Source organism: Panthera pardus, unplaced genomic scaffold, assembly GCF_024362965.1.
Source record: "Panthera pardus isolate Hobbes unplaced genomic scaffold, ASM2436296v1 HiC_scaffold_26, whole genome shotgun sequence".
Lineage (NCBI taxonomy): Eukaryota > Metazoa > Chordata > Mammalia > Carnivora > Felidae > Panthera > Panthera pardus.
In genome coordinates, this window is record NW_026526832.1 from 20534311 (window position 1) to 20558738 (window position 24428).

At 49.1% G+C, this 24428-nt stretch overlaps 1 protein-coding gene and 1 non-coding gene across 3 annotated transcripts in view; one reads left to right on the plus strand and one right to left on the minus strand.

Annotated features, from left to right (window-relative positions):
• Positions 1 to 7434: 7434 nt before the first annotated feature.
• KIF3C (kinesin family member 3C) overlaps positions 7435 to 24428 on the plus strand; it is a 35868-nt gene continuing 18874 nt past the window's right edge. For both annotated transcript variants that reach the window (XR_002080022.2, XM_019450036.2), the window contains exon 1: positions 7435 to 8976. Coding sequence is in view for 1 of the 2 variants with exons in the window: in XM_019450036.2 (XP_019305581.2) it covers positions 7435 to 8976 (1542 nt within the window). In the remaining variant the exon portion in view is untranslated. The remainder of the gene's footprint in view (positions 8977 to 24428) is intronic.
• Positions 23071 to 23144, minus strand: TRNAR-CCU (transfer RNA arginine (anticodon CCU)). The gene has a single exon. It is a non-coding gene; the product is annotated as a tRNA-Arg (tRNA).

Genomic DNA, 24428 nt, shown 5'->3' on the forward strand with positions numbered 1-24428 from the left:
ACTCTTCAAAATGTGTTCTTGGGGCACCTGGCTGGCTCCGTTGGTGGGGCATGAGACACTTGATCTCTGGGTTGTGAATTCTGGCCCCATGTTGGGTGTAGAGATTCCTTAAAAATAAAATCTTTAGGGGCACCTGAGTGGTTCAGCCGGCCAAGTGTCCAACTCTAGGTTTTAGCTCAGGTGATGATCTCACGGTTTGTGGGTTTGAGCCCTGCCTTGGGCTCTGTGCTGATGGCACGGAGCGTGCTTGGGATTCTGTCCCTCCATCTCTGCCTCTCCCCTGCTCATGCACACTCTCATTCTCAAAATAAATAAATAAACATTAAAAAAATTAAAATAAAATAAGATCTTAAAAAAAAAAACCATATGTGTTCTTAAAAGTATTTCTGTAATGAGAAATTCAAGTATAGAGAAGTAGAAGAAATCCAGTTGGGGAGACAGAATATTTCCGTTGATGGATGGGGGGCACCATTTAAAAAGTTGATGCTAATTGCACATGGTGCAAATGGCCACAGGAGATAAGAAAAGAAAGAGACACCGAGGCCTGGAGAAGGCAGGAAAGTGTTTCCTGGGGAGGCAGGAGTTGACATGGGAGTTGAAAGAGGGGGGCATGTTAAGAGCTGAGACTCCAGGCCCAGGACGGGTTGATAGAGTTGGGGACATTTGACATAAGTCCCAGGACTGCCAGGTACCACCTGGATTAATGTGAAAGTTAGATAAAACGTCTGTAATCCACCTATCAGGTGCTCAATAAACAGTAGCTACTAAGGACAGTGCTTTTTCAATATTCAGATTTTTTTTAATGTTTGTTTATTTTTGAGAGACAGACAGAGTTTGAGTGGGGGAGGGGCAGAGAGAGAGGGAGACAGAATCTGACACAGGATCCAGGCTCTGAGCTGTCAGCACGGATCCCCTTGCGGGGCTGCAACTCGGGAACCATGAGATCATGACCCGAGCCAAAGTCCGACGCTTAACCGACTAAGCCACCCAGGCGCCCCTCAATGTTAGGATTTTTAATATTTCAGATTTTTCTGTATTTTGGGGGGAAGGGGTGGAGAGTGGACTCAACTCTCATCTACCAGAAAATACAGCAGAGAAAGGAGAAAATAAACTATTGGGAAAAGAAGAGCTGCGAGTAAGCTGGACATGGACACAGCATCGGCCGGGCGGGGGCGGGGGGGGGGGGGGTTGGAGGGGTGGGACTCTTGAGTTAGATAATCTCACAGTGATGGAGAGCCCAGAGGTTTGGAGCTCAGCCAGTGATTCTGTCACATGGTCATGTCTCCCTCTGCTGGCAGAATTTGGTTTTGCAGGGTAATCCCAAGTCTTGAAGAACAAGGGAAAATGTGTAGGCCTCAGGATTGCTAAAGACCTAACTCTATCTTCTTGATATAACCTCACCCTGACTGTTACTGGGACCACATTAGAAGAAGATGCCTGTATGGGCATCCCCTGGGAAAGAAGAACTGTCACTGTCACAGAAAATGCAGTGAGGGGAATTTCTTCCTCCCACCAAGCCAACGATGAATCTGGACGTCTATGGAACTGTCATTCAAACCAGGACTGAGAAACAACCATTCTGCCATATCCACAACAAGCTCTTCTTGTGGCATAGGAGAAAGACCACCAGAGTTGAAGGTTTGGAGTCTGAAAACTGACTGTGCCACTTGATGGTAGGATGTCCTTCCCTGGTCAATTAGCCTGAAACATGGGAGTCCTTTTTTTTTTTTTTTTTCTTTTTTTGAGCCTATTTATTTATTTTGAGAGACACACAGAGAGAGAGAGGAAGAGACAGCGCAGAGCCTGATGCAGGGCTTAATCTCACAAACTGTGAGATCATGACCTGAGCCGAAATCAAGAGTTGGACACCTAGCAGACTAAACCACCAGGTGCCCTTGAGTCCTCCTTTTTATGGGGATATTAATATCTGCCCCTTTTCTGGGGTTGATGTGATGATTAAGTGAGAAATGCATGTGATAATGCCTTATTAACCGTAAATCATTCTACAAATATAAAATTTTTTTTTTACCACCGCTTCTTGGTCTTGCCTCCCCATTTCCTTGCCCTGAAGGTCTCGGAACATTCTTCATTCATTTGCTTAACAACCGATTTTGATTACCTAACGTGTATACAGTATCATGCTAGGTATGGGGAAAGGAGACACAGAAGCAAAGAGCATAGCTCCTGTCCTCAGGGGGCACACATTATGGGGAGGGAGACAGACTCAGTTAACCATAACCCATACAAGGGAACCAGTGATGAGTTCTCTAAGGCTAGTTAAACAATGAGCTATGGAATTATGAGGAAAGGAGCGATTAATTAGAATAGATAGAATTAGGAGAGTCAAAGAAGTCTTCCCAGAAAAGGTGATGTTCATACAGGACTTTCACTTTTTCTGTTTATTTATAAAAATATTTATTGAAGCACCTGGGTGGCTCAGGCAGTTAAGCATCTGACTCTTGATTTCAGCTCAGGTCATGATCTCATGGTTCGTGGGTTCCACCCGCACACGGGGCTCTGTGCTGACAGTGCAGAGCCTGCTTGGGATTCTCTCTCTCCCTCTCTGCTCCTCCCCACTTGTTCTTTCTCTCTCTATCTCAAAATTAATAAATTAACCTTAAATTTTTTTTTAAAATATTTATTGAGCACATGCTATGTGCCAGGAATTGGACTAGTCATTGTGGATACAAGAGTGAACAAAACAGGCACCTGGCTGACTCAGTCAGTAGAACAAGCAACTCTCAATCTTGGGGGTGTGAGTTCAAACCCCACATTGGGTGTAGAGTTGACTTTTTAAAAAATGGGCCAAACAGAGATGTTATATCTTCACAGAACAACAAAGGAGGGCAAATATTTATTTAATTACAATTATGCTAAGTTTTATGAAAAAAAAATACAGGGAACAGTGAGAACATATTACAAAGGGGTATAAACTAGGTGGGAAAGTCAAGAAATACACCCATTGGAATCAACATTCAAGCTGAGAGCTGAAGAATGAAGAGCAGGTATCTAGGTAAAAATGATTAGGATAAATGTTTTAGGTTGCAGAAACAGGCCCTATGCAAAGGCCCTGTGGTCTTTACAGGAAGCAAGGTGAAGAGTGGCATGAGATGTGACAGGAGATATGGCAGGTAGCAGACTGCATAGGTCTTTGGAGGCTACATTCATGATTTGGACTTCAGTTCAAGAGCAATGAAGAACATCGAAACATTTTAAGCATGGGGAGACATGATCGGACATGTCTTTTTAATTACTTGTAGGATTACTTGTACAGAATGGACGGGTAGAGGCAAGAGAAGATCTAAGGAGACCAGACTAGAGGCTACTGTGGGGCACCAGGCCACAGAAGATGGTGGCTTGGGTCATGAGATTGACTGTGGAAGGGGAGAAGTCTGTAGATCTGACAAATGTTAAGGAAGTTGAGTTGACAGGATTTAGTGTTTGGAAGGATACATTGTGGGTGGGGGAAGAGCCATTTACAGAGCTAGAGACCATTCTTGGAGGACAAAGTTTGGAAGGGAGAATGATGAGTTCAGTGTGAACAAGTAGAATTTCAGGCACATGGGAGCCATCCAAGTGGCTATGTCCATTAGAGAATTGGATACATGGATTTGGAGCTCAGAGAAGGCAGAACTGGAATACCAATTTAGGAATCACTTAGACATGAACTGAAGCAAGGAACTACGGTGATCATTATAGGGTGACATTGAAAGTAAAAGGGGGCTTAGGGTCAAACCTTAGTGAACACCATTTAATGTTGGAGTTGAATGAGGTCAACCGGTCAGGGAGACTGAACTGAGCCACCAAAAACTCATGAGAGCTGTAGGAGGAAAACCAGAAAAGTGTAGGGTCATGAAAACCACAGGAAGGGAGTGAGAATTTGCTAAAGGAGGATGAGGTGGGTTATGCCAAATGCTCCTATTGAAAGGGGTCCACTAGAATTGGCACCTTGGGGCTCCTGATATCCTTGGTAAGAGAAATCTCTATGGAACAGTGGTAGTAGAAGCCATATTGAGTTGCGGAACGAATAGAAAGTGAGGTGGTGTAGACAGGGACAGTTAGGAGAACATTTCAGGCAGAGATGCAGCATGAGCAAAGGCCTGGGGGCCTGAAAATTTACAGTGTGTTTGGAAAACTTCAAGAAAACCCAAATGACTAGAGACTTGAGTGTGGAACAGGGAGAGGGAAGGAAGAACGGCTGGAGAAGATGCTGAAAAGGGAAACACAGGATGTGAACAATGTTGCCTACAAAGGACAAAAGGAAGGAAAACTACTATTTTTTTTTTTTTATGCCTTCTACATCCAGGGAGTTTTCACATCATCTCTCTCAAAACTCATGTAAACCCTGTGAGTAATGGAAACATTCTTATCTTCACTTTTCCCGCTGGGAAAATAGCTGTTCGGAGAAGCTGAATGATTTACTCAGGATCACACATCTTGTAGGCGTTGGGATTCCAGGCCCCCTCCTATACCCGAGGATCTGAGCAAGTGCCTGGCCAGGTGGCAAGTGTCACATGGGAAGAACAGGGCCAGAATCCCTCTTATCCAGCAGAGATGTAGTGTCAGGTGAGTTAGCCAAAGCAGAGAAAGAGTAGTCCAAAAACCAAAGCCAAGTGCAACAAGAAAGAGTAGTCCAAAAACCAAAGCCAAGAGCAAATGGTTGCTCCATCCAGAAGTCAGGTTGCCAGAGCCAAGAGAGTTTAGTCTACAAAGCCAAAACCCCACCCAGTAATTGGTCCAAAAGCCAAGTTAATCATAAGCAGTAGAGCTTGATCAAAGAGAGGGTCGAGGAAAGCCAGGAGACTTCACAAGTAGGTGAGCTAACAGCTAAGCCTCAAGCTTCCCGTTGAGCTGACATCAAGGTTCCGGGGATTTGAAGATGGGGAGGAGGTGAAGAACTAAACAATTAGGTCCTCCCGAGAATAGCATCATTGGAAACGTTTTGTGCAAAGATTCTGCTGGTGCCTCTGTGAAGAAGGGCCATGAAGGTCCAGATAACACTACCTCCTCAATCTGGATCTCAGAGAGAAAGGACAACTTGGGCTCAGTCCGCAGATTCAACTGCCACTAGCTTGGTCCTTGGACTTGAGAAATTATACTGATTTGTATCCTAGAGGAAAAATACGAAGACCCCTAAAGAGGAACACTAAACACAGACCTAGTCTATCCAGGGTACTCAAGACAGCAAGAGCTGTAGGGCAACCAAGCTAGGCCACAAGCATCTATTAAGGGCTTGCCTAAAAGTAAGTCTTCTCAGGGACATGTGGCTGGCTCAGTGGGCGGAGCATGACTCTTGATCTCAGGATTGTGAGTTCAAGCCCCATGCTGGGTGTAGGGATTACTTAAAAATAAACTCTTAAGAAAAAAAAGTCTTCTCACTGGCACAATAGTTTTTCACTGTTTCATTTGAGCCTTGCAACTACTCCATAGAGTATTATTCACCCCTGCCCCTGGCTCGCCACTCCAATTGTTTAAACAGATGAGGAAGCTGAAGCTAGAGCAAGGTAAGTGACTGCCCAAAGTCACACAGTTGGATGGAGACCAGAAGTGCAAGTTGAGGGGTTCCTGGGGGGGCTCAGTCAGTTGAGGTCCAGTTCTTGATTTCGGCTCAGGTCATGATCTCCTGGTTTGTGGGACTGAGCCCTGCATCAGGCTCTGTGCTGACAGCATGGAGCCTGCTTGGGATTCTCTCTCTCCCTCTCTCTCTGCCCCTCCCCTGCTTGCTCTCTCTCTCTTTCAAAGCAAAGAAATAAACTTAAAAAAAAAAAGGTGCAATTTGAGTTCAAGCTTTGTTTTATGCAAATTCTGTCTCTTTCTGCTTCGGAAAAGAAACTGATCAAGGAAGCCTTCCCAGAGGAGGAGGTGCCTGAACTGCCCAAATGGCAGTCCCAAATGTGAAAGGGTGACAGCATCCTCTGGGCAAAGGCACAAAGATGCAACACAGCACATCCAGTTAAGAACACAAAACATGGTTCTTAGAATGTGAGCTCCTTGAGGACAAGAAGGTGCAGCTCCTAGAATGGGGCCTGGGGCTCAGCAGGCACTGTTTGAAGGAATGAATGTCTGGAACACAGTGTACCTGGAGGTGAGGCTCGGAAGGTGGACCTATATCAGAAGATGGTGGGGCTTGTAGACAATAGGGAAGGCTAGTGGAAGAGGCGAGAAGGGGACCTGGGCGCATGTGCAGAGAACACGTGAGGAGAGAATCGGCTGCAAGGTGGTTCCAGGAGACAAGAGGAAGGCCAGAAGTAAATCAGGCTAGGGTAAAGGAACGACAGAGTCAGGAAACGTTTAGGAGTCAAGGTGCCTGGCACCACTCTGAAGGGGAGGGGTGATCTATACGCGTCTGCAGGCAGAAAGGCAGGAGCAGTGGAATGATGGAGGATGGTACCTGTGGAGGGAACAAGTGTGGGTGGTGGATACCCCCCGCCCCGTCCCCGCCAGGTAGGCTGCAACCTCAGCAGTCACTCCGTAGGTTGCAAGCCAGAGAGGGAGGGGCCTCCCGGACGCGAGAAGGCATCAGCAACCTGCCAGAACCCGGTTAACAAAGGCAGGACTACAATTCCCAGCATGCTCGGGCCCAGTGGGGTGACGGCGGGCGGTGCCTGCGCCGCACCCGCCTGGTGGGCGCGAGACCTGGGTCGGCACCCGAGCCTGTCATTCCGGAGGGGTCCGCGGGGGTGCGGGCGGGCGATGCACCCCTGTCCCCCGCGCTCCGGCCGCGCCGGGCTCGCGCCTCCCGCCCCGCGGCCCCGCCCCTTGCCCCACCCCAGCCGGGCGGCTTAGCTGGGGCCGCAGCGCGGCGGCAACATCACTCTCGCCGCGGCTGCTCCGCCCCATCCCCTTCTGTTTTTCTCTCTCATTCTCCGGTGGCAGCGGCGGGGAAGGTGGAGGCAGGGGCAGCGGCAGCCGCGCTGGCTGCAATGAATGATCCCCCAGCGCGGGGGGAGGACCCCAGGTGAGCCTCTGCCCTCGGGAGGGCCGGGACCCCCGGCCGCCCAGGACCAGCAGCCCCCGCCATGGATCCCTAGAAGAGGAGGAGGAGGAGAAGACAGCTTCGCCGCCCACCCCCATCCCATTTTCCTCTTCCTTTATCTCATTGTTGCCGTAGCTGTTTACGGCAGCGCTCCCTCTGCCCCAGCATGGGGCGGGTTCCGGGCACTGCCATTCGGCCGGTGCGGCTCCCGCGGCTGCCCGAGGATTCTGCCTAATTCTCCCTGCCCGGCCGGTGCAGCGAGGACCGGAGAGCGGTGGAGGCCCGGACTGCAGCAGCGGCGGGGCCACCTCCCAGCATCCCCACCCTAGGAGGCTGCATGCGGATTGAAGAGCGGCGCCTGGGGGCTGGGCCGGCCCCGCTGATCCGGACCTAGAGAGGACAGCAGGACCGCCCAGGCTGCGGAGGGGCCCTGGGGGCAGGAAGGACAGAGCGGCAAGATGGCCAGTAAAACCAAGGCCAGCGAGGCCCTAAAGGTGGTGGCCCGGTGCCGCCCCCTCAGCCGGAAGGAGGAGGCTGCTGGTCACGAGCAGATCCTGACCATGGACGTGAAACTGGGCCAGGTGACCCTGCGGAACCCCCGCGCTGCCCCAGGGGAGCTGCCCAAGTCCTTCACCTTTGATGCCGTGTACGATGCCAGCTCCAAGCAGGCGGACTTGTATGATGAAACCGTGAGGCCCCTGGTAGACTCGGTGCTTCAGGGTTTCAATGGCACGGTGTTTGCCTACGGCCAGACGGGCACTGGCAAGACCTACACCATGCAGGGGACCTGGGTGGAGCCCGAGCTGCGCGGGGTCATCCCCAATGCCTTTGAGCATATCTTCACCCACATCTCTCGCTCCCAGAACCAGCAGTACCTGGTCCGGGCCTCCTACCTGGAGATCTACCAGGAGGAGATTCGAGACCTGCTCTCCAAGGAGCCTGGCAAGAGGCTAGAACTGAAGGAGAACCCGGAGACCGGCGTCTACATCAAGGACCTCTCCTCCTTCGTCACCAAGAATGTCAAGGAGATTGAGCACGTGATGAACCTGGGGAACCAGACCCGGGCAGTGGGCAGCACTCACATGAATGAGGTCAGCTCCCGCTCCCATGCCATCTTCGTCATCACGGTGGAGTGTAGTGAGCGTGGCTCAGATGGTCAGGACCACATCCGTGTGGGCAAGCTCAACCTGGTGGACCTGGCTGGCAGTGAGAGGCAGAACAAGGCAGGCCCCAACACAGCCGGAGGGACGGTCACGCAGTCCACGGGGAGTGGCGGTGGCGGTGGTGGTGGTGGTGGTGGTGGTGGAGAGAGGCCTAAGGAAGCCTCCAAAATCAACCTCTCACTGTCTGCCCTGGGCAACGTGATCGCTGCTCTGGCGGGGAACAGGAGCACTCACATCCCTTACCGGGACTCCAAGCTGACCCGGCTGCTCCAGGACTCTCTGGGGGGGAACGCCAAGACCATCATGGTGGCCACCCTGGGGCCAGCTTCGCACAGCTACGACGAGAGCCTCTCCACCCTGCGCTTTGCCAACAGGGCCAAGAACATCAAGAACAAGCCCCGGGTGAACGAGGACCCCAAGGACACTCTGCTGCGGGAATTTCAGGAGGAGATCGCCCGCCTGAAGGCCCAGCTGGAGAAGAAGGGGATGCTGGGAAAGCGGCTCCGGAGGAAGAGCAGCCGCAGGAAGAAGGCTGTGTCAGCCCCAGCCGGGTACCCTGAGGGGCCAGTGATAGAGGCCTGGGTGGCCGAAGAGGAGGATGGCAACAACAACAACCACCGCCCGCCCCAGCCTACCCTGGAGTCAGCCTTGGATAAGAACATGGAGAATTACCTGCAGGAACAGAAGGAGCGTCTGGAGGAAGAGAAGGCGGCCATCCAGGATGACCGCAGCCTCGTGAGCGAGGAGAAGCAGAAGCTGCTGGAGGAAAAGGAGAAGATGCTGGAAGACCTAAGGCGGGAGCAGCAGGCCACAGAGCTGCTTGCAGCCAAGTACAAGGTAAGGGCCCCAGAGAGCAGGGGTACTCCAGAGGTCCCCAGAGGGATCTGGGTGACAGGCTTTTCTTTGAGGGTCTGTGCCCTGACCTGAGTGAAGCAAGGTGTCCTCCCTCAGCGCCACACACTGCCCTCTTGCCAGATGCTCCCCTGGAGCAGCCAGGCAAATTCCTGCGATTCCGGGCTGCCAGGCAGAACCTTCCAGGAGCGCCTAGGAGGACAGACAAACTCACACGCATACACACACGAAGCAAAGCAGGCAGGTGATCTTTCAAGCCAGTGAACCTGAGCTGGTCTCACCTACTGCCTGTCCATCTCTGCTGGTGCCGTCTGTGTCAGTCGGGTCCACGGGACGACCAGGTCAGCCTCGTTTGGGTGTGGATTGTCTTGCACAGCCTCCTCCCCTGGGACCTCCTCCCTCTGCAGCACCTTCACACCTCACACCATTTTAACCATATCTGACATTCGGACAGCACTTCCCGGTTGACCAAATGCCCCACAAACGCGGTCTCATTTGAGCCTTACAGGAGCCATCCAGGGTCCTGGTTCTTAAGTCCCCACCGTACAGGCAAGGAACTAAGCAAGTGTCAGAGAGGTGACGTGACCAAGGTTCCATCCTACAAAATGGCAGAGCTGAGCTGGAATGCCTGGACCTCGGGCTCTTTCGGTACTTGGATGGCAAGGTAGGACTAGGGATGGATCCAGCTTCCCATGAAAGCAGTCCACGGGAGCCATGCAGTGCAGAGCCTGGTCCTTGGTAGCGTCAGGAGGGAGATTCAGGGATCACAGAGAGGGGAGGAGAGAGCACTGGGCTCTACCCTGGAGCCCTGCAGTCTAGGCCTAGCTATTCAATAGCTCATTAAGTGACCTTGTATAAGTTGCTTCCTCCTTTTCTCAAACTTCAGTTTCCCTTTTTGTAAAACCGAGGTGGTCTCAGTGATCTCTGAAGCTCTTCCAACCTGAGAAGCAAACCGGCCCCCACACCCAGGCCTTGTCCTGGTCCCAGTAAGAGCTAGTTCCCCATTGCCCTGAGAGCTATCTGGGCCTTCCTGAGCCGTCCCCTTCCCGGTGGGGGCCTCCAGGCCCTAGGTGGGGCTAAGCTACAGAGGTCCCTGCCAGGCCAGCCACAGACCTGTTAAATTCACTGCTGCTGATGCCACAACTCAATGTTCCAGGTATTTCCGGGTCCCTGGATTCCTCAGCACTAGGGGTTGGAGGAAGGACACAGGGAACCATGCACTTGCTGGTTCACTTGCTCGAGAGAAAAAAAACATTGCTATTTTTTATGCCCTCTCAAGAGTGTGGGCTGGGGATCAGGGAACCCAGCCCGCGGAAGGAGAGCGGCAGCTGCTGCAAGACGGGCAGATGAGCTGTATGCCATTGTCTGTGTTTATGGGAATGTGTTGCTGCACCCGCGGCTCTGGCCTTGCATATTTAATATTTAATTCACCTCCGTGAGCTCAGCAAGGGTTATGCTGAGGTGCTTCCTCAAAGAAGGGATCAGGGGCCCGGCACCTTTGGGGCCATCCTGGGAGAAGCAAGATGTTAACGGCAGAATAGTTACACTCAGCTCTCCCTAGGAGGAAGGGAATCCAGGCAGTCTGGTACTTTCCACTGGGGAAGCTTACACGGGCAGGAGTCTGTCATTGGTTTCATTACCAAGAGTGCCCCCTTATCCCTTACTTTCCCTTCTCCATCCTCATGTCCCTTAAGGCTGGGAGGCTGTGGAGGCTGAGACGGTGCAAAAGCACACATCGGCCCTGACGAAATGGGTAGAGGGGTTGGAATGAAGGATCCAGTGGATTCTTCCCTCTGGGAACAATGGGATCTCCCATTGTTGGCAACTGACTGGCTCCCTCAGTAAGATTCTTGGATCTCAGGCAGTGTGGGCACAGATAATAGGATGGTCAGGAGATCAGGGCAGCCAGCGCCAGAATTCTTGCTCTAAAGGCATGGTCCAAAGAACCCTCCTTCTTAATGCTGGCAGGGGCTTTGGGAAACTGAGGCCTGGACTTGCCCAGGGCCACACAGGTAAGTTAAGGAAATCCTAGACTCTTTATGCTTGATCTGGCCTCTCCATGACAGCAGCATCCTGATGTTACCTGTGCTACTTGATAATCAGAAAAATTCATTTTTCTGTAACTCTTTGACATCTTCACCTCAGGCAACCCCAAGAGATGGGAACTACTTGTTCCCATTTGACAGTTAGGAAAACCAAGGCTGGGGAAGTTGAGTGACTCTCTCTGTGCCCTCAGCTGATAAGCAGTGGAGCCAGGACTGGGACCCAGGTCTCCTAATGCCCCCAGACCTGTGCTCTTCTCAAGTCATCACGGTCCCTCCATGTTTGCTCACTGTGTGATTCAGGGCAAAGGCCTTCGCCTCTCTAGGCCTTAGGTTTCCGTTCGCCTAATGAGAAGTCCCGCATATCTGACACATCTCCCTGGGGACTGGGAGAAACGGTCATTATGTGCCAGGCTTTCAGACATTAGTGGAGGGGGAGGGGTGGCTGGGAAATTCCAGGAGGGGAATGAGTCCATGTCCTGTGACTTCTTATCACACCCAGCCCAGGACAAACAGCAACAAGCAACTCAAAGTGGAGCCTGGACAGAGGACCCCAAGCTCCTCGTACCTCTAAGGCGCTGGCTGGTTCAATGTTGGATGTTTCTGGGATGGAGGAAACCATTTGAGGACTCTTGAGGGGTCACCGGGGCAAAGAGGGGAGGAGCGAGGTAGAGATAATCCCGGGCCTGCCTATTCCACGGGCTTGTGCCAAAGATTAAATGAGATCATTAGTGGGTGGGCATTTGAAATGCGTTGAAAGAGCCAAATAAATGGAGGGGCATTAGCAGCCACAGGGTGGCTTCTGTCTACCAAGCAGGGGTCCAGTGATCTCCGGGATTGATATCTTTGTTGTTAGCTTGACTCTTTCCTTGCCGAGCCGTCCCCCGAGCCTTGCCATAACCCTGCAGCTCCGGAAGCAGAGCCGGGCAAGAAAGACGTGGGAGAACTCAGAAGGCTGGGAGCTCGGGTCCCTCCTGGAAATTAACTGAGCTTCTGCTCCCCATCAGCCACACTCTCCTCTGGTTCCCACTTCTGGGTTATGGCATCAACTCCCCTTCTCGCCTCCCCCCATCCCCTTCTTCCCCGCTCACACCACCCTCTGGGGGCAACTAAGCGGTAGCTGATGCGACCTAGTGCCCTCGTTCACTCTCTGACTCATCTTACAGTCTGTCTCGCCCGCTTTCTCTTCCACCTCCAGGCTCCCTGCTTCCTTTGTTCTGTCCTCACTGTGTACAAACACAGTGCCTGTCTCCTTGGAGTCTCCTTTCATCTCTCCTTCTGTGTTCACCGTGGGCCTCAGGGGGTGTTAGGTGTGCAAATGTGTGCTTGCTTGTGATTGCGATTGTGACCAGCGCCTGCTTTCTCACGAATCATTAGCAACCCTTATATAGTACCTCCAGGGGGTTGATGGCTTCCAGGGCCTATGGGGAAGGGGGCGCAGGGCAAGTCACAGACCCACAACTGAGGCTGTGGCTTTGCCGACATGTGTCTGGGCACAGTGCACGGACTGCGGCGAGCACTGGTGAAAGCATATGGATTGGTTGGGAGAAGGCCCACTTTATTCACGTTTAATTGTGCAAGGCGTTTTTTTTTTTTTTTTTTAATTTTTTTTTAATGTTTATTTCTGAGACAGAGACAGAGCATGAGTGGGGGAGGGAAGAGAGAGGGAGACACAGGATCAGAAGCAGGCTCCAGGCTCTGAGCTGTCAGCACAGAGCCCGGCGCGGGGCTCGAACTCACAAACCGTGAGATCATGACCTCCACCAAAGTTGGTCACTCAACCAACTGAGCCACTCAGGCGTGCCCCGCAAGACGTTTTTTAAATGACTACTTTAATTTCGCACTGAGTTGTTTGAGGGATTGGACCAGGTAATCTCTAAAACTTTGATCCTGGATACTTAAGAGAGAAAACAGAAGTGTGTCTCGGGGAGGTCAGGGCTGCAGATGACACAAAATGAGGGTTCCAGTTAAAGAGAGGAGGGGAAGAGGCATGCCTGTTGGTCCCCACATAACTAGGTCTGGAGGGAGAAGAGCAGGCAGGTCTTGGCCGGAGCCCAGCTCTGTCTGTGGTGGGTGTAGAAAAGAGACCCTGCAGCAGCCGCTCCCAAAGCCAAAGGGATGAGGTCATTGCAGAGAATACAAACTGCATTGAATTTTTATTGTCCACTTTGTAGGTCCCTCTTCTTCCCCCCCCCCCCCCCCAACTCATGAGCACTGGGATAACCACGAGAAGCTGTGCAAAAAGGGAGTTTCAAGCTCCAGAAATAGCAGTGATCACAGTAATAATGCCGTTTACTTAACACTTGCTATGTGCCAAGCACTATACTACATATTGTATTATAAATTATGCAACTTAATCCACACAAGCACCTTCCAAGAAAGGTGGTGTCACTCTTCCCATTTTATAGCTGTTAAACCGAGGCCCGTGGAGGTTAAGTAACTTGCCCAAGGCCTCATATTTTGCATGTGGCAAATCCAGTCGAGCCCGGGTTGGTTTAACACAAAATTTGATCCTCTTTTATGCTTAAAGAATTAGGAAGATCAGCAACCTGGTTGCTAGGAAGGTGGTGGAAAATGGCAGGAGGTTGTGTGGCTGCATTGAACTTGAGGTGACAAAATCCAATGGGCAGCTAGAGATGGATCGGTGGAGTTTAAGAGGAGGCACAAGACCAGAAATGGAGATTGGGGGCCCGTCTTTAGAAGAGATCTTAAATGGGACCCTCACCCTCTGTTCTTGACACTCTCTCCCTCTATGTAAATGACTCCCAGACTGGGGTCTCCCGTCCTGGTCTCTCTGCTGACCTTGTTCTGTAGCGTGCTGTATTCAGAACAGGTGCATCAGACACAGACCTGAGTTTAGTGACTTACTAGCTCTGAGACCTCAGTTACCTCATCTATAAAGTGAAACAATAACAGTACCAATAATTAACAGGATTAAATGAGATAATCAGTGTTAAAGCACTTTGCACAGTTCCTGGCACGTAAGTGTTCGGTAAATAACAACTTTATTACTGCCTCATGGACAGTGTCTCTTGGCTTCACCTTCCTGATAAGTCAGACACACCACGTTTTAGTCTGGCATTCAGGGCCTGCCAGTGGCTGGCTGCCATATATCTCCTCAATCTTGCCCACCCAAGCCAGCTACTCCAGTGGGAGAACCTCACAGCCAGCTGGGCTACCCCCATCTTTTGAACCCAATAGGCACCTCACTTTCTGATGATTGCACCATTTTTTATTTTTTTTTAATGTTTATTTATTTTTAAGTCAGAGAGAGCCAGTATGTGCAGGGGAGGGGCAGAGAGAGAGGAGACCCAGAATCCACAGCAGGCTCCAGGCTCTGAGCTGTCAGCACAGAGCCCGATGTGGGGCTCGAACTCACAAACCGTGTGATCGTGACCTGAGCCGAAGTCGGACGCTTAACTGACTGAGCCACCAGGCGCCCTGATTGTCCTGTTTTTATATCCTAGATTGTCCTGGTAGCCAGAGGATGGGAATTACAGAAGCAGATTAAAGTCAATATAAAAAACTTCCTAACACTTAGAAATGGGCTGCTTCTAGAGGTAGTGGGCTTCAATCCCTGGGAGGGCTCAAGGAGAAACTGAATGTCAGAGGCGCTCAAAAGGGATTTATGTATCAGCAAAGCCATTGAACTCGATGGTCTTTAAAGCCCCTCCTCCTCCTAAAAGTCCTTAATTGTTGGAAATACTATTTTTTAGAGCAAAATATAAAATACTCAGTTCATCTTTTTGAAAATTCAGATTAGGGGTGTCTGGCTGGCTCAGTCAGAAGAGCATACAATTCTTGACCATGAGTTTGAACCCCATGTTGGGGGTAGAGGTGACTTAAATAAATAAAACTTTATATTATTATTACTATTTTTTCTAAGTAGGCTCCATGCCCAACGTGGAGCCCAATATGGAGCCCAACGTGGAGCTTGAATTCACAACCCTGAGATCAAGACCTGAGCTGAGATCAAGAGTCAGATGCTTAACTGACTGAGCCATCCAGCTGCCCCAATAAATAAAACCTAAAAAAGAAAAAATTAAGACCAGAGGGTTTAAGTTTTAATGTATGCATTCAATCAATAATAAAAAATAATTTTCAGTTCTCTATCGTGGCCAGTTAGAAAAAGACAATGAAATGAAGAAAAGAGAGAAGAGAACGGGGAGAAAGACAGGAAAGAAATAGAAGGGGACGGTGAAGAGGGGAAAGAGAAGTGGGGTCATAAAGGCAGGGAGAAAGAAGGAGAAAGTGGGTAAAGGGGCGAATAGCAGGACTTCTGGGGAGAAGGAGCCCCAGGAGGAGAAAAAGTGCAGTGGAGGGGGGAGTTAAATACCCAGTATCGTTCCGCTCTCTGGTCTTCATGTTGGTCTCTGAATAGGGCGGTTGGTTACCAGTCTCTGGAGAGACTCCCCAGTAATCTAGGAAGTGTCTACTTCCCCGAAGCTGGTCTGGTTCCTTCCACGTCCCCCAGGACACCAGTCCCATGCCAGACACTCGGATTTACGGGGCTGGGTCATCAGGGACTACACAACACACCCCCATCTCAGCTAAGTCCTCCACCATCCTTGAGAGAAGCCTCCTGATAAAAAGTGATGGGTGCCCCGAGCTGCGTCTGACATCTAGGTCAGAGTCCATGGCCTCTTGGCATTGATGGGATCCGTGTCTTCTCTTCCTTCCCATCCCTGGCAGCAGTGTGATCATTTAACAGAACTACCATGAGCTGGGGCGTTTTATAATATAAAGATTTGCCTGGCAAGAAGCATTTAAGACTCATACATTTCCATCAGATGTTTTGGGCTTCAAGTTATGTCGAGGCTCAGCAGTCCTTTTGGTCCAGTGTTGGGTTTCTCCCTATGTGTGTTGACTAGAGGACTGTATTATTGCCCTTAGTCATTTCCAGCCCCCAGATAGCACAAGATTGGATCAAGTGGCTATGATAATGTTCTCATTGTGCTCTGAGGACTAGAGGCAAGGCCTGGAATGCAGCTAGAGAAGGGCACCCTTCTCCTGCCATGCCCTGCCAGCCTGTTGCACCTGGCCAGTCTAGGGCGCTTCTGGAGCCTTCTTGGCCTGAGAGCTGTTGAACCAGGTAGCCTGAGGAGATAAGAAAATGGTCCCTCTTCCCACAAAGCTAGCCATTCTGCCATGCAGCTGTGCAAGGCAGATCCCTGTTGCCAGAGTTCAGAGGGCACCTGTTCTTGTGGTTTGGTATATCTAGAATTTGTAATATGCTGAGAAATTCCTGGGCATTAACTCCTGGTCGTATTAGAGTTATTTCTCAGTCGTCTCCCTTTCCTGCCAGATGTACTTGACAGAGGAGTACCAGGTCCTGGGCTGATCTGTTTCTATAGCACTAGGTGATGGACCTGCAGGCTTTCTCCTTTCTTGAGGTGAGCCAGCAGAATAATAATGACAACAATAGTAATGGTGATGATAGCTACTGTTTCTTTAGTGCAGGTTTCGTACAGCCGAACACGCTGCCTGTGTTCTTTATGTGCATTGTTTTTCTTTAATCCGCACATTAGCCCCATGAAGTAGTACTATTTTAATCTCCACGTGACCAGTGAGGCTACCGAGACTCCTTAAGGAACAACCCAGGGTCACGTGCCTAGGAAGCGTTAGGGCCAGAACAGGAGCCTCTGTCTGCCTGTCTCCAGAGCCCACGATCTTTACCTCCACACTGTAACACCAACTCAGATACGAAAGATTCATGCCAGATCCCGGGCTAATAGGCCCCAGTGGGAGCTCTTATCTGGCGAGATGCTTAACTCAACCCATCTCTGGCCTTCCGTATGATGCCCCTAACTCACCTGGCTCCTTTCATTCATATCATCAACAAATCTTTTTGAGTACCCATGACCAGGAGCATGTATCAGTAGGTATAGTTGAGTAAGTCTTTAAATTATTTAAATTTCTGGAAGGAATGATGAGAATTCACTAATAGTGGTTATTTCTAAGAATTTTAATGGGGAGGGAGGCTTTCATTTTTCAATTTATACTTTTTTTACCTTTATCTTTTTATTCTTACTGCAAGCATATAGTACTTTGTTAAATAAAAACTAATCTAAAAATTTTAAGGGAGGAAAAATATATAAAAGAAATGTGTTAACACCTGGTTGGAAGATTGGCTTAAAAACAATGAATAATTTGGGCGCCTGGGTGGCTCAGTTGGTTAAGCGTCCGACTTCGGCTCAGGTCATGAGCTCACTGTTCGTGAGTTCAAGCCCCGCTTCGGGCTCTATGCTGACAGCTCGGAGCCTGGAGCCTGTTTCAGATTCTGTGTCTCCCTCTCTCTCTCTCTGGCCCTCCCCCGTTCATGCTCTGTCTCTCTCTGTTTCAAAAATAAGCGTTAAAAAAAATTATTAAAAAAAAAATGAATAATTGAGGGAGATCCAGGGTTGATAATCATTCTCAGTGATATTCAGTTATTGGAAATCCTGTGACCGTGGACAAGTCACTTCCCCTCCCAGGGACTGCAAGACATGATCAATAGATGATTCCTTGCTTTCTGTACTATTTGCTGATTCACCTCAGAAGCAGCAGGTCAGGAGCCCAGGGTTAGAGGTCAGCCTGAATGATGGGCAGTGGAGACTGGAGAGGAATGACCAAGCATTGCCTGGGGGCTGGAGTCTGTATGACCCCAGTGACCCACCTAAGCCCTTGGCCCTGTGCCCAGGCTGTCAAATGCTGAGTCTGCCCTTTATGCCTCCTTAGGTCTCATCCAGTTCTGACATTATAGCGTTCTGTTGTTCACTTGCATCCCTGGTGCTGGAGAGACACCCTCTAGAACACTACATCTAAACAAGGGAAGTAGGGGAGAAGGAGGAAGGTAGGGATCAGACGTGAGGTGTTTGTGGTTTTCTGACTGAAGTGAACGGGCTGTTTTTTTTCTTCCCGCTTTTCTCCGAGGGGCATCCGTCCCCTGTCCAATACAAAGCTGGGAGCGGAGTCCAGCTCAGTTCACTCCCCAGCCAATACGCTTCCCGATCGCTAATTTTTTTCTTCTTGATGGGAGAATTCCTAGCATTTGAGAGACCAATCCTTTCTGTTGTGTTTTGAGCCATCCAAGGAGACTCAAGGCAGGAAACAGACTGAGTCTCCTGATTTCTGTCCCCCGGGGCAGAAAATCACTGCAAATAGCACGGTTCTTCCCTTTACTGTTGTCTCTTTGGTTTCTTTTTCTTTTTTCTTTCTTTCTTTCTTTTTTTTTTTTTTTTTTTTCTCTTACTGCTGTCTTCTCAAGATCTGTAACGAGGGAGCCACAGAAGGAGAAATAGGCCTGTGACAGTAGGAGTGGTGGTAACAAGAGATTTGAGCAAGGACTGTTCCACTGATTGTTTTGTGTTGCTCTTTGTGATGAGTAGACACTGATTGACAAGGAACTGCTGACATTTGATTGTACTTTATCACTTACCAAGTACTTTCACATGTTATCCAACTCACCATTCTTACCCAAAGCCTGGAAGGTTGGTGGTATTCTCTTCTGTTTTACGGATAAGGAAACTGAAGTCCAGGGTCTGATGCCCTAGATTTCATAGCAAATAGATTGTAATAGATTACATAGCAAATGTACCAGCATTCAGGCTCTCTGACATGCCCAGTGCTGTTTATATCATTCCTCTGTGGGACTCGGGAGGTGGCCTTTCCCATGAACATTCCAGGGGTTAGCCTCTCTCCGGGATGCTAGTGATACTGACAGCCTCCCCCCAGGCATGTGGTTAAGACTCTAACCCACTCATCTCAGAGGCCCCCAGAAGATGCCTCAGGCAAAAGCATCTTCAGCAGAGATCTGCCGGTTTTGGCTCAGAGAGAAAGAAATGGCGTCCTGAGCTTTCCTGATGGTTCCCGAATTGGCAAAGGTGCAAATACCAAATGCTGCTTCTCTCCTAGGCTCCTTCCTTCCTGAACCCAGGAGAAAGCTGTGGAACGGGGAAAAGGACGCCAGTGGAGTTAGGAAGCTGCTGTTCAAATATCACCTCTGCCATTTACTGGCTCCATGACCTTGAGCGAGTCTGTTTACCAGTCTGAATCTCAGTTTCCTTTTATGTCAAATGGCAATCATTCTTGTTATCTCAAATGGGATGATTAATCTTAAAAGGACCTAGCCTGGCCACAGGCACATGGCAAGTTGCATCTGTGATTACTGTTGCCCTCAGAATGTCATAGATTAGCTGGCGCTGGCAGGGCAGAGCCTGTCTGGCTTCTGTGAAATCATACCTGATGGTATCTTCTCAGAAGAGTGGCTCTCTGGGCCTGGCTGTCTCCTGTCTTTCCAGATCGGCGCTTAATGAGTACTGAGGCCTCCTTCCTCTTCCTTCTGGTCTTGCACTGGACCCTGCACAGGAAGGGGTGAACCTCTGCATATCCCAAGCTGGGCCTGAAGGCTGACATGGTCCCTGTGATGAAATGGGCCATCAGTTGTCACAGCAGCTGCCTCTAATGCCTGGAATCAAGACCCTGGTCAAACTGGGAAATTATCTGGAAAGAACATAGTCAATGTAGGAGCAGATTACACTTCTTTATTTTATTTATTTTTTAATGTTCATTTCTGAGACAGAGAGAGACAGAGCATGAGTGGGGGAGGGGCAGAGAGAGAGGGAGACACAGAATCCAAAGCAGCGTCCAGGCTCTGAGCTGTCAGCACAGAGCCCGACAACGGGGCTTAAACTCACAAACCGTGAGATCATGACCTGAGCCGAAGCCGGTCGCTCAACCAACTGAGCCACCCAGGCACCCCCAGATTACACTTAAAATTTCCTGAATTATGAGTCTCCAGGCTTAGACTACTCCATCTCTGTTGACACATTTTAGTGTCCCATCTGTAAAGCAAAGGGGGTGGGGTCCATGATTTGCTGAGGCTGCCTTACTTATGCCGTGATTTGTATCAGTCTCTCAAGAGTCAGACCATGGCCCTGGAGCGCCCAGCCCTGCCTCTTCCACCCCCGCAGCCTCTGCTGGCCTTTTAGTTACACTGGACTTATTTAGAACCAGTAGGACCAAACCCAGTCCTGTCCACAGGCCCCACCCACCTGTCTTTTGCCTTGAGAGATCACAAAGGCAGCATTAACTAGGGCAGCTAAGAGCTCCAGGGAACTGTTCCTGGGGACTAGGAACCCTGTATTCCCAGCCCCTCTGTTTAGTAAATCCCAGCCTGAAGTGGGCCTACGGATTTGAGGCATCCCTGTCCCTCCCTGTCCTCCATAGGTGATAGTAAGGACAGAGATCTAAAGAAAAGGAGGAGATGGCAACCGGTATCCTCAGAAAAATGGGGGGGGGGGGACATAAAAGCAAAAGCAAAAAAAAAAAAAAAAAAATCCCACCCATGTTTCCAAGCAAAGAATTGAAGTCATGCATGACATATTTCAGAGCGTGGGGGCAAAGCAGACAGCATGGGTTGAGAATGGGGAGAAGGTGGGGGCTGAGACCTTGCACCTGCCCACAGATGTTGTGCCAGGACCAGCCCCCCCCCCCCCCCCCCCCCCCCTTCTAGCATAAGACAGGCTCTGTCAGCCAGGCTTGGCTGACAGCGTGGGCTGGACAAGTGGGCAAGACTTGGTGAGTCACCAGAAAGGCAAATTCAGTTGTCATTCAGACCACGTCTGTGCTGGGTTTCGGCGAGGCTGGCGGAGAAGCACAGGGGCTGTGGACAAATGGGAGTGGGGTGATAACAGACAGTCAGACATCATCCAGAATTCTCTTCATAGAGCCCAGGGCCCAGCCAGAAGGAGAGATCCTGAAGCAGAGTTCTAGATCCAAGGAGGAGATCTAACATGAAGGCCAATTAGCAAGAACTGACAGAGAAATCAGTCCTGAGAGTCCTATTGTACAGGTAGGGGAGGCTCAGAACCTGGGGGCCCTGGTAATCTTGGCTGGTACAGCAGATTCCAGGCCTGATCGGCAGCTCAAAGTCTGCCTGACTGTCTAAATGGGTATCTTGAATCCATTTGGACATTGTCAGGCAGAATTTTTTTTTTTAATGTTTATTCATTTTTGAGAGAGAGAGGGAGAGAGGGGGAGGGGCAGAGAGAGAGGGGGACAGAGGATCTGAAGCGGGCTCTGCTCTGACAGAGAGTCCTATGTGGGGCTTGAAGTCACAAACTGCGAGATCATGACCTGAGCCAAAGTCGGACACTTAACCAGCCGAGCCACCCAGGCACCCCTGTCAGGCCAAATTTTGAATGAAGAGAGCAAAGGACTAGGTGTGGGTAGCTGGAGAAAGTGGAGGCTGAACAAAGAATTGTTTTGAATCAGAGGTCTGTCTCCTTACTTAAAGATCACCAAGAAAAAAAAATAACTTGAAAAAAGCGTAAAAGGATATGTTGTGAAAGGAGAGCTCAGACCTCCACAAGTCCACCTGAAAGGTATAGAGAATATAAAATAAATGGGAAGGCTCAATTTTATATCTACTATTAGAGCAATTTTTAAAAATAATGATAATACTTCGTGCCTATGACATTGTAATAAAAGCAGCTCCATTATTTATTGCTGGCAGTAAAGTGGTATAAACTGTTAGAACTTGGCAGTATGTTCTAAGATAGACAAAATGTTTATAATCTTTTGTCCACTCCTGAAATTTCCTTCTAAGAAAGTCATCTAAAAAAACCAAAAAATTATATGTACAAGGATGTTTGTAAAAAAAAAAAAAAAAAAAAGGATGTTTGTCATAAACATTGTACACAACCAAAATATCTTTTTTAAAAAATTTTTTTAAATGTTTATTTTTATTTTTGAGACCGAGAGAGACAGAGCATGAACGGGGGAGGGTCAGAGAGAGGGAGACACAGAATCTGAAACAGGCTCCAGGCTCTGAGCTGTCAGCGCAGAGCCCGACGCGGGGCTCGAACTCGCGGACCATGAGATCATGACCCGAGCCGAAATCAGACGCTTAACCGACTGAGCCACCCAGGTGACCCAACACAACCAAAATATCTTCTAATGCAGGTTAATGAAATATATTTAAATTAGCTGCTGTATTATGCAATCATCAAATTTATAGTCATAAACCTTAGTGAAGTAACAGGAAATTCTGGAGAGATTTGATAAAATGGAAATAGCAGGACATGAGTGTATATTTATACCTTGCCTGTTGATGTGAAAAAATGATGTGTGCATATGGAGAAATCTGGAAAAACAGGGAAAATAAAAGAAGCTGAGTATGTGAGGAATATGTATTTTCCTAATTTTGTTTTATTTCTGTGGTTATTCGGATATTAGTGCATTTTTTTTTTCCTGAAGGGAGAGAAAGACAATAAAAGGTTAAATATGTGTCCTCAGGAGGGCACCTGGGGGAGTAGAGCAACTCTTGATCTCGGGGTCCTGCGTTCAAGCCCCACATTGGGCATAGAGCTTACTTTAAAAAAAATGTGTCTTTAGAATCCCTTAATAAACTGTTAGATATTTAATACAGTCCTCCTGAGATAACCAGTTCCATAAATTTATCACCTTTTGTGAACAGAACTTCCCTTTATTTGTCAAAAAAACCCAAAGTATAAGCTCTTCCTCTATGTGCCAGGACTGATTGGAAAAGCCTGGATCTTTCCTTTTCACACCTATTTTAATTTAATTTTATCTTTTAAAGGGAACATTTTTTTAAATGTTTATTCATTTGAGAGAGAGAGAGAGAGAGAGAGAGTATGAGCAGGGGAGGGGCAGAGAGAGAGGGAGACAGAATCCAAAGCCGTCTCTGTCACACTGTCAGCACAGGGCTCCCTCCACCTGATGAACCACGAGATCACGACCTGAGCCAAGGTCAGATGCTTAACTGACTGAGCCACCCAGGTGCCCCTATTTTATTATTATTTTTTTAATGTTTACCATTTTAAGAGAACGTGTGCCTGAGCGGGAGAGGGGCAGAAAGAAAGATAGAGAATCTCAAGCAGGCTCTGCACGTAGCACAGAGCCTGATGCAGGGCTTGATCTCACTACCAAGAGATCATAACCTGAGCCAAAATCATGAGTCAGACACTTAACCGACTGAGCCACTAAGGTGCCCCATATTTTATTTTATTTTATTTTTTTAATTAAGCAAGCTCTATGCCCCAGCCTGGGGCTCGAACTCACGACCCTGAGATCAGGAGTCGCATGCTCTACCGACTGAGCCAGCCAGGCACCCCCACACCTATTTTGATCGTATAGTTTCCAGGTCTATCCTCGTAACCTTTCTTTGTCTTTGCAGACTAAAGAGTCCTAATTTTTAATAGCCCTTGGATGGTTTTAGCCGCCCTTCTCTAGATCACTCTCCTCCGTGTCCCCAGAGACGCAGTGAGGGAACTACACACAGTGCTCCAGATTGAGCTGCGTCACCATTTTATATTAGGGTAGAATGATTTTTGTTTTGTTTCCAAAAAAGCCTTCATGATGGTGCCTGGCCAGAAGCTAGTGGCTTTTTTAGCTGTGGAAGCATATTAAGCCAATGTCTTCTGGGAACAATAGAGAATTACTCCCCCCTCCCCCACTTTTTTTTTTTTTTTAACTCATAACTGATTGCTCACAGCTATCATTTAATGCGTAGAGCTAGGATTACTTTTTCCCAGAATGTAAAACTGTAATTGAAGCTCATCTGACATTTTTTTTGTCAGTTCATGCGGCCTAGAAATTCTCTTGGACGTTACCACTTACGAAGCTCTGGGGGCATCTGTGGAGCTGGGTATCTGGCCAGTGCTCTCTTTCTTGTGTGATTTCTAGTGGAGATCAGTCCTGTCTTTTAACATCTGAACAGTTTTCCATCCAGAGAGATGCCTGTTTCTGTTTCCTTTTCCTAATCCACCCCCCTATTACGAGAATATACTTCCCTTCTCTGTCTCCTTACCGCCCCTCCCCCACACCGGCCCCAGCCCCCCCCATCTAACTTAACCAAGGCAGGGGTATTTTAACCTCTAACGTTCTGGCCACTGGCTTCCCCATGTACCGGAATAACCATGGGGATGAGTCAGACACGATTTTCTCCTGATGGAAACGTATTGCTCTTCTCTTAGCAGGTTCTGCTTCCTAAAACATTGAACAGAATGTCTGGAGTAGAAAGAGCATGGGCTTTGGAGCCAGGCCGACCTGGGCCTGGATTTTCCATTTAAATTTAATGGCCGTGATGTGACTGACGGTGGATGGATTACTTAACCTGTCGGAGCTTTTGTAAGGAAAATGATGGTGCTAACAGCATGCCCCTTAAAGCATGTCACACGGGCCACCTGGGGATCTCCTTACAAAGCAGATTCTGATTCACTAGGTCTGTGTAGGGCCTAAGATCCTGCATTTGTAACAAGTCCCCCAGTAATATTGATTCTGGGGGGAATCTCAAAAAGCAGTGATTCTGGGGCACCTGGGTGACTCAGTCAGCTAAGTGTCCGAATCTTGATTCAGGCTCGGGTCATGATTTCACGGTTCCTGAGTTCAAGC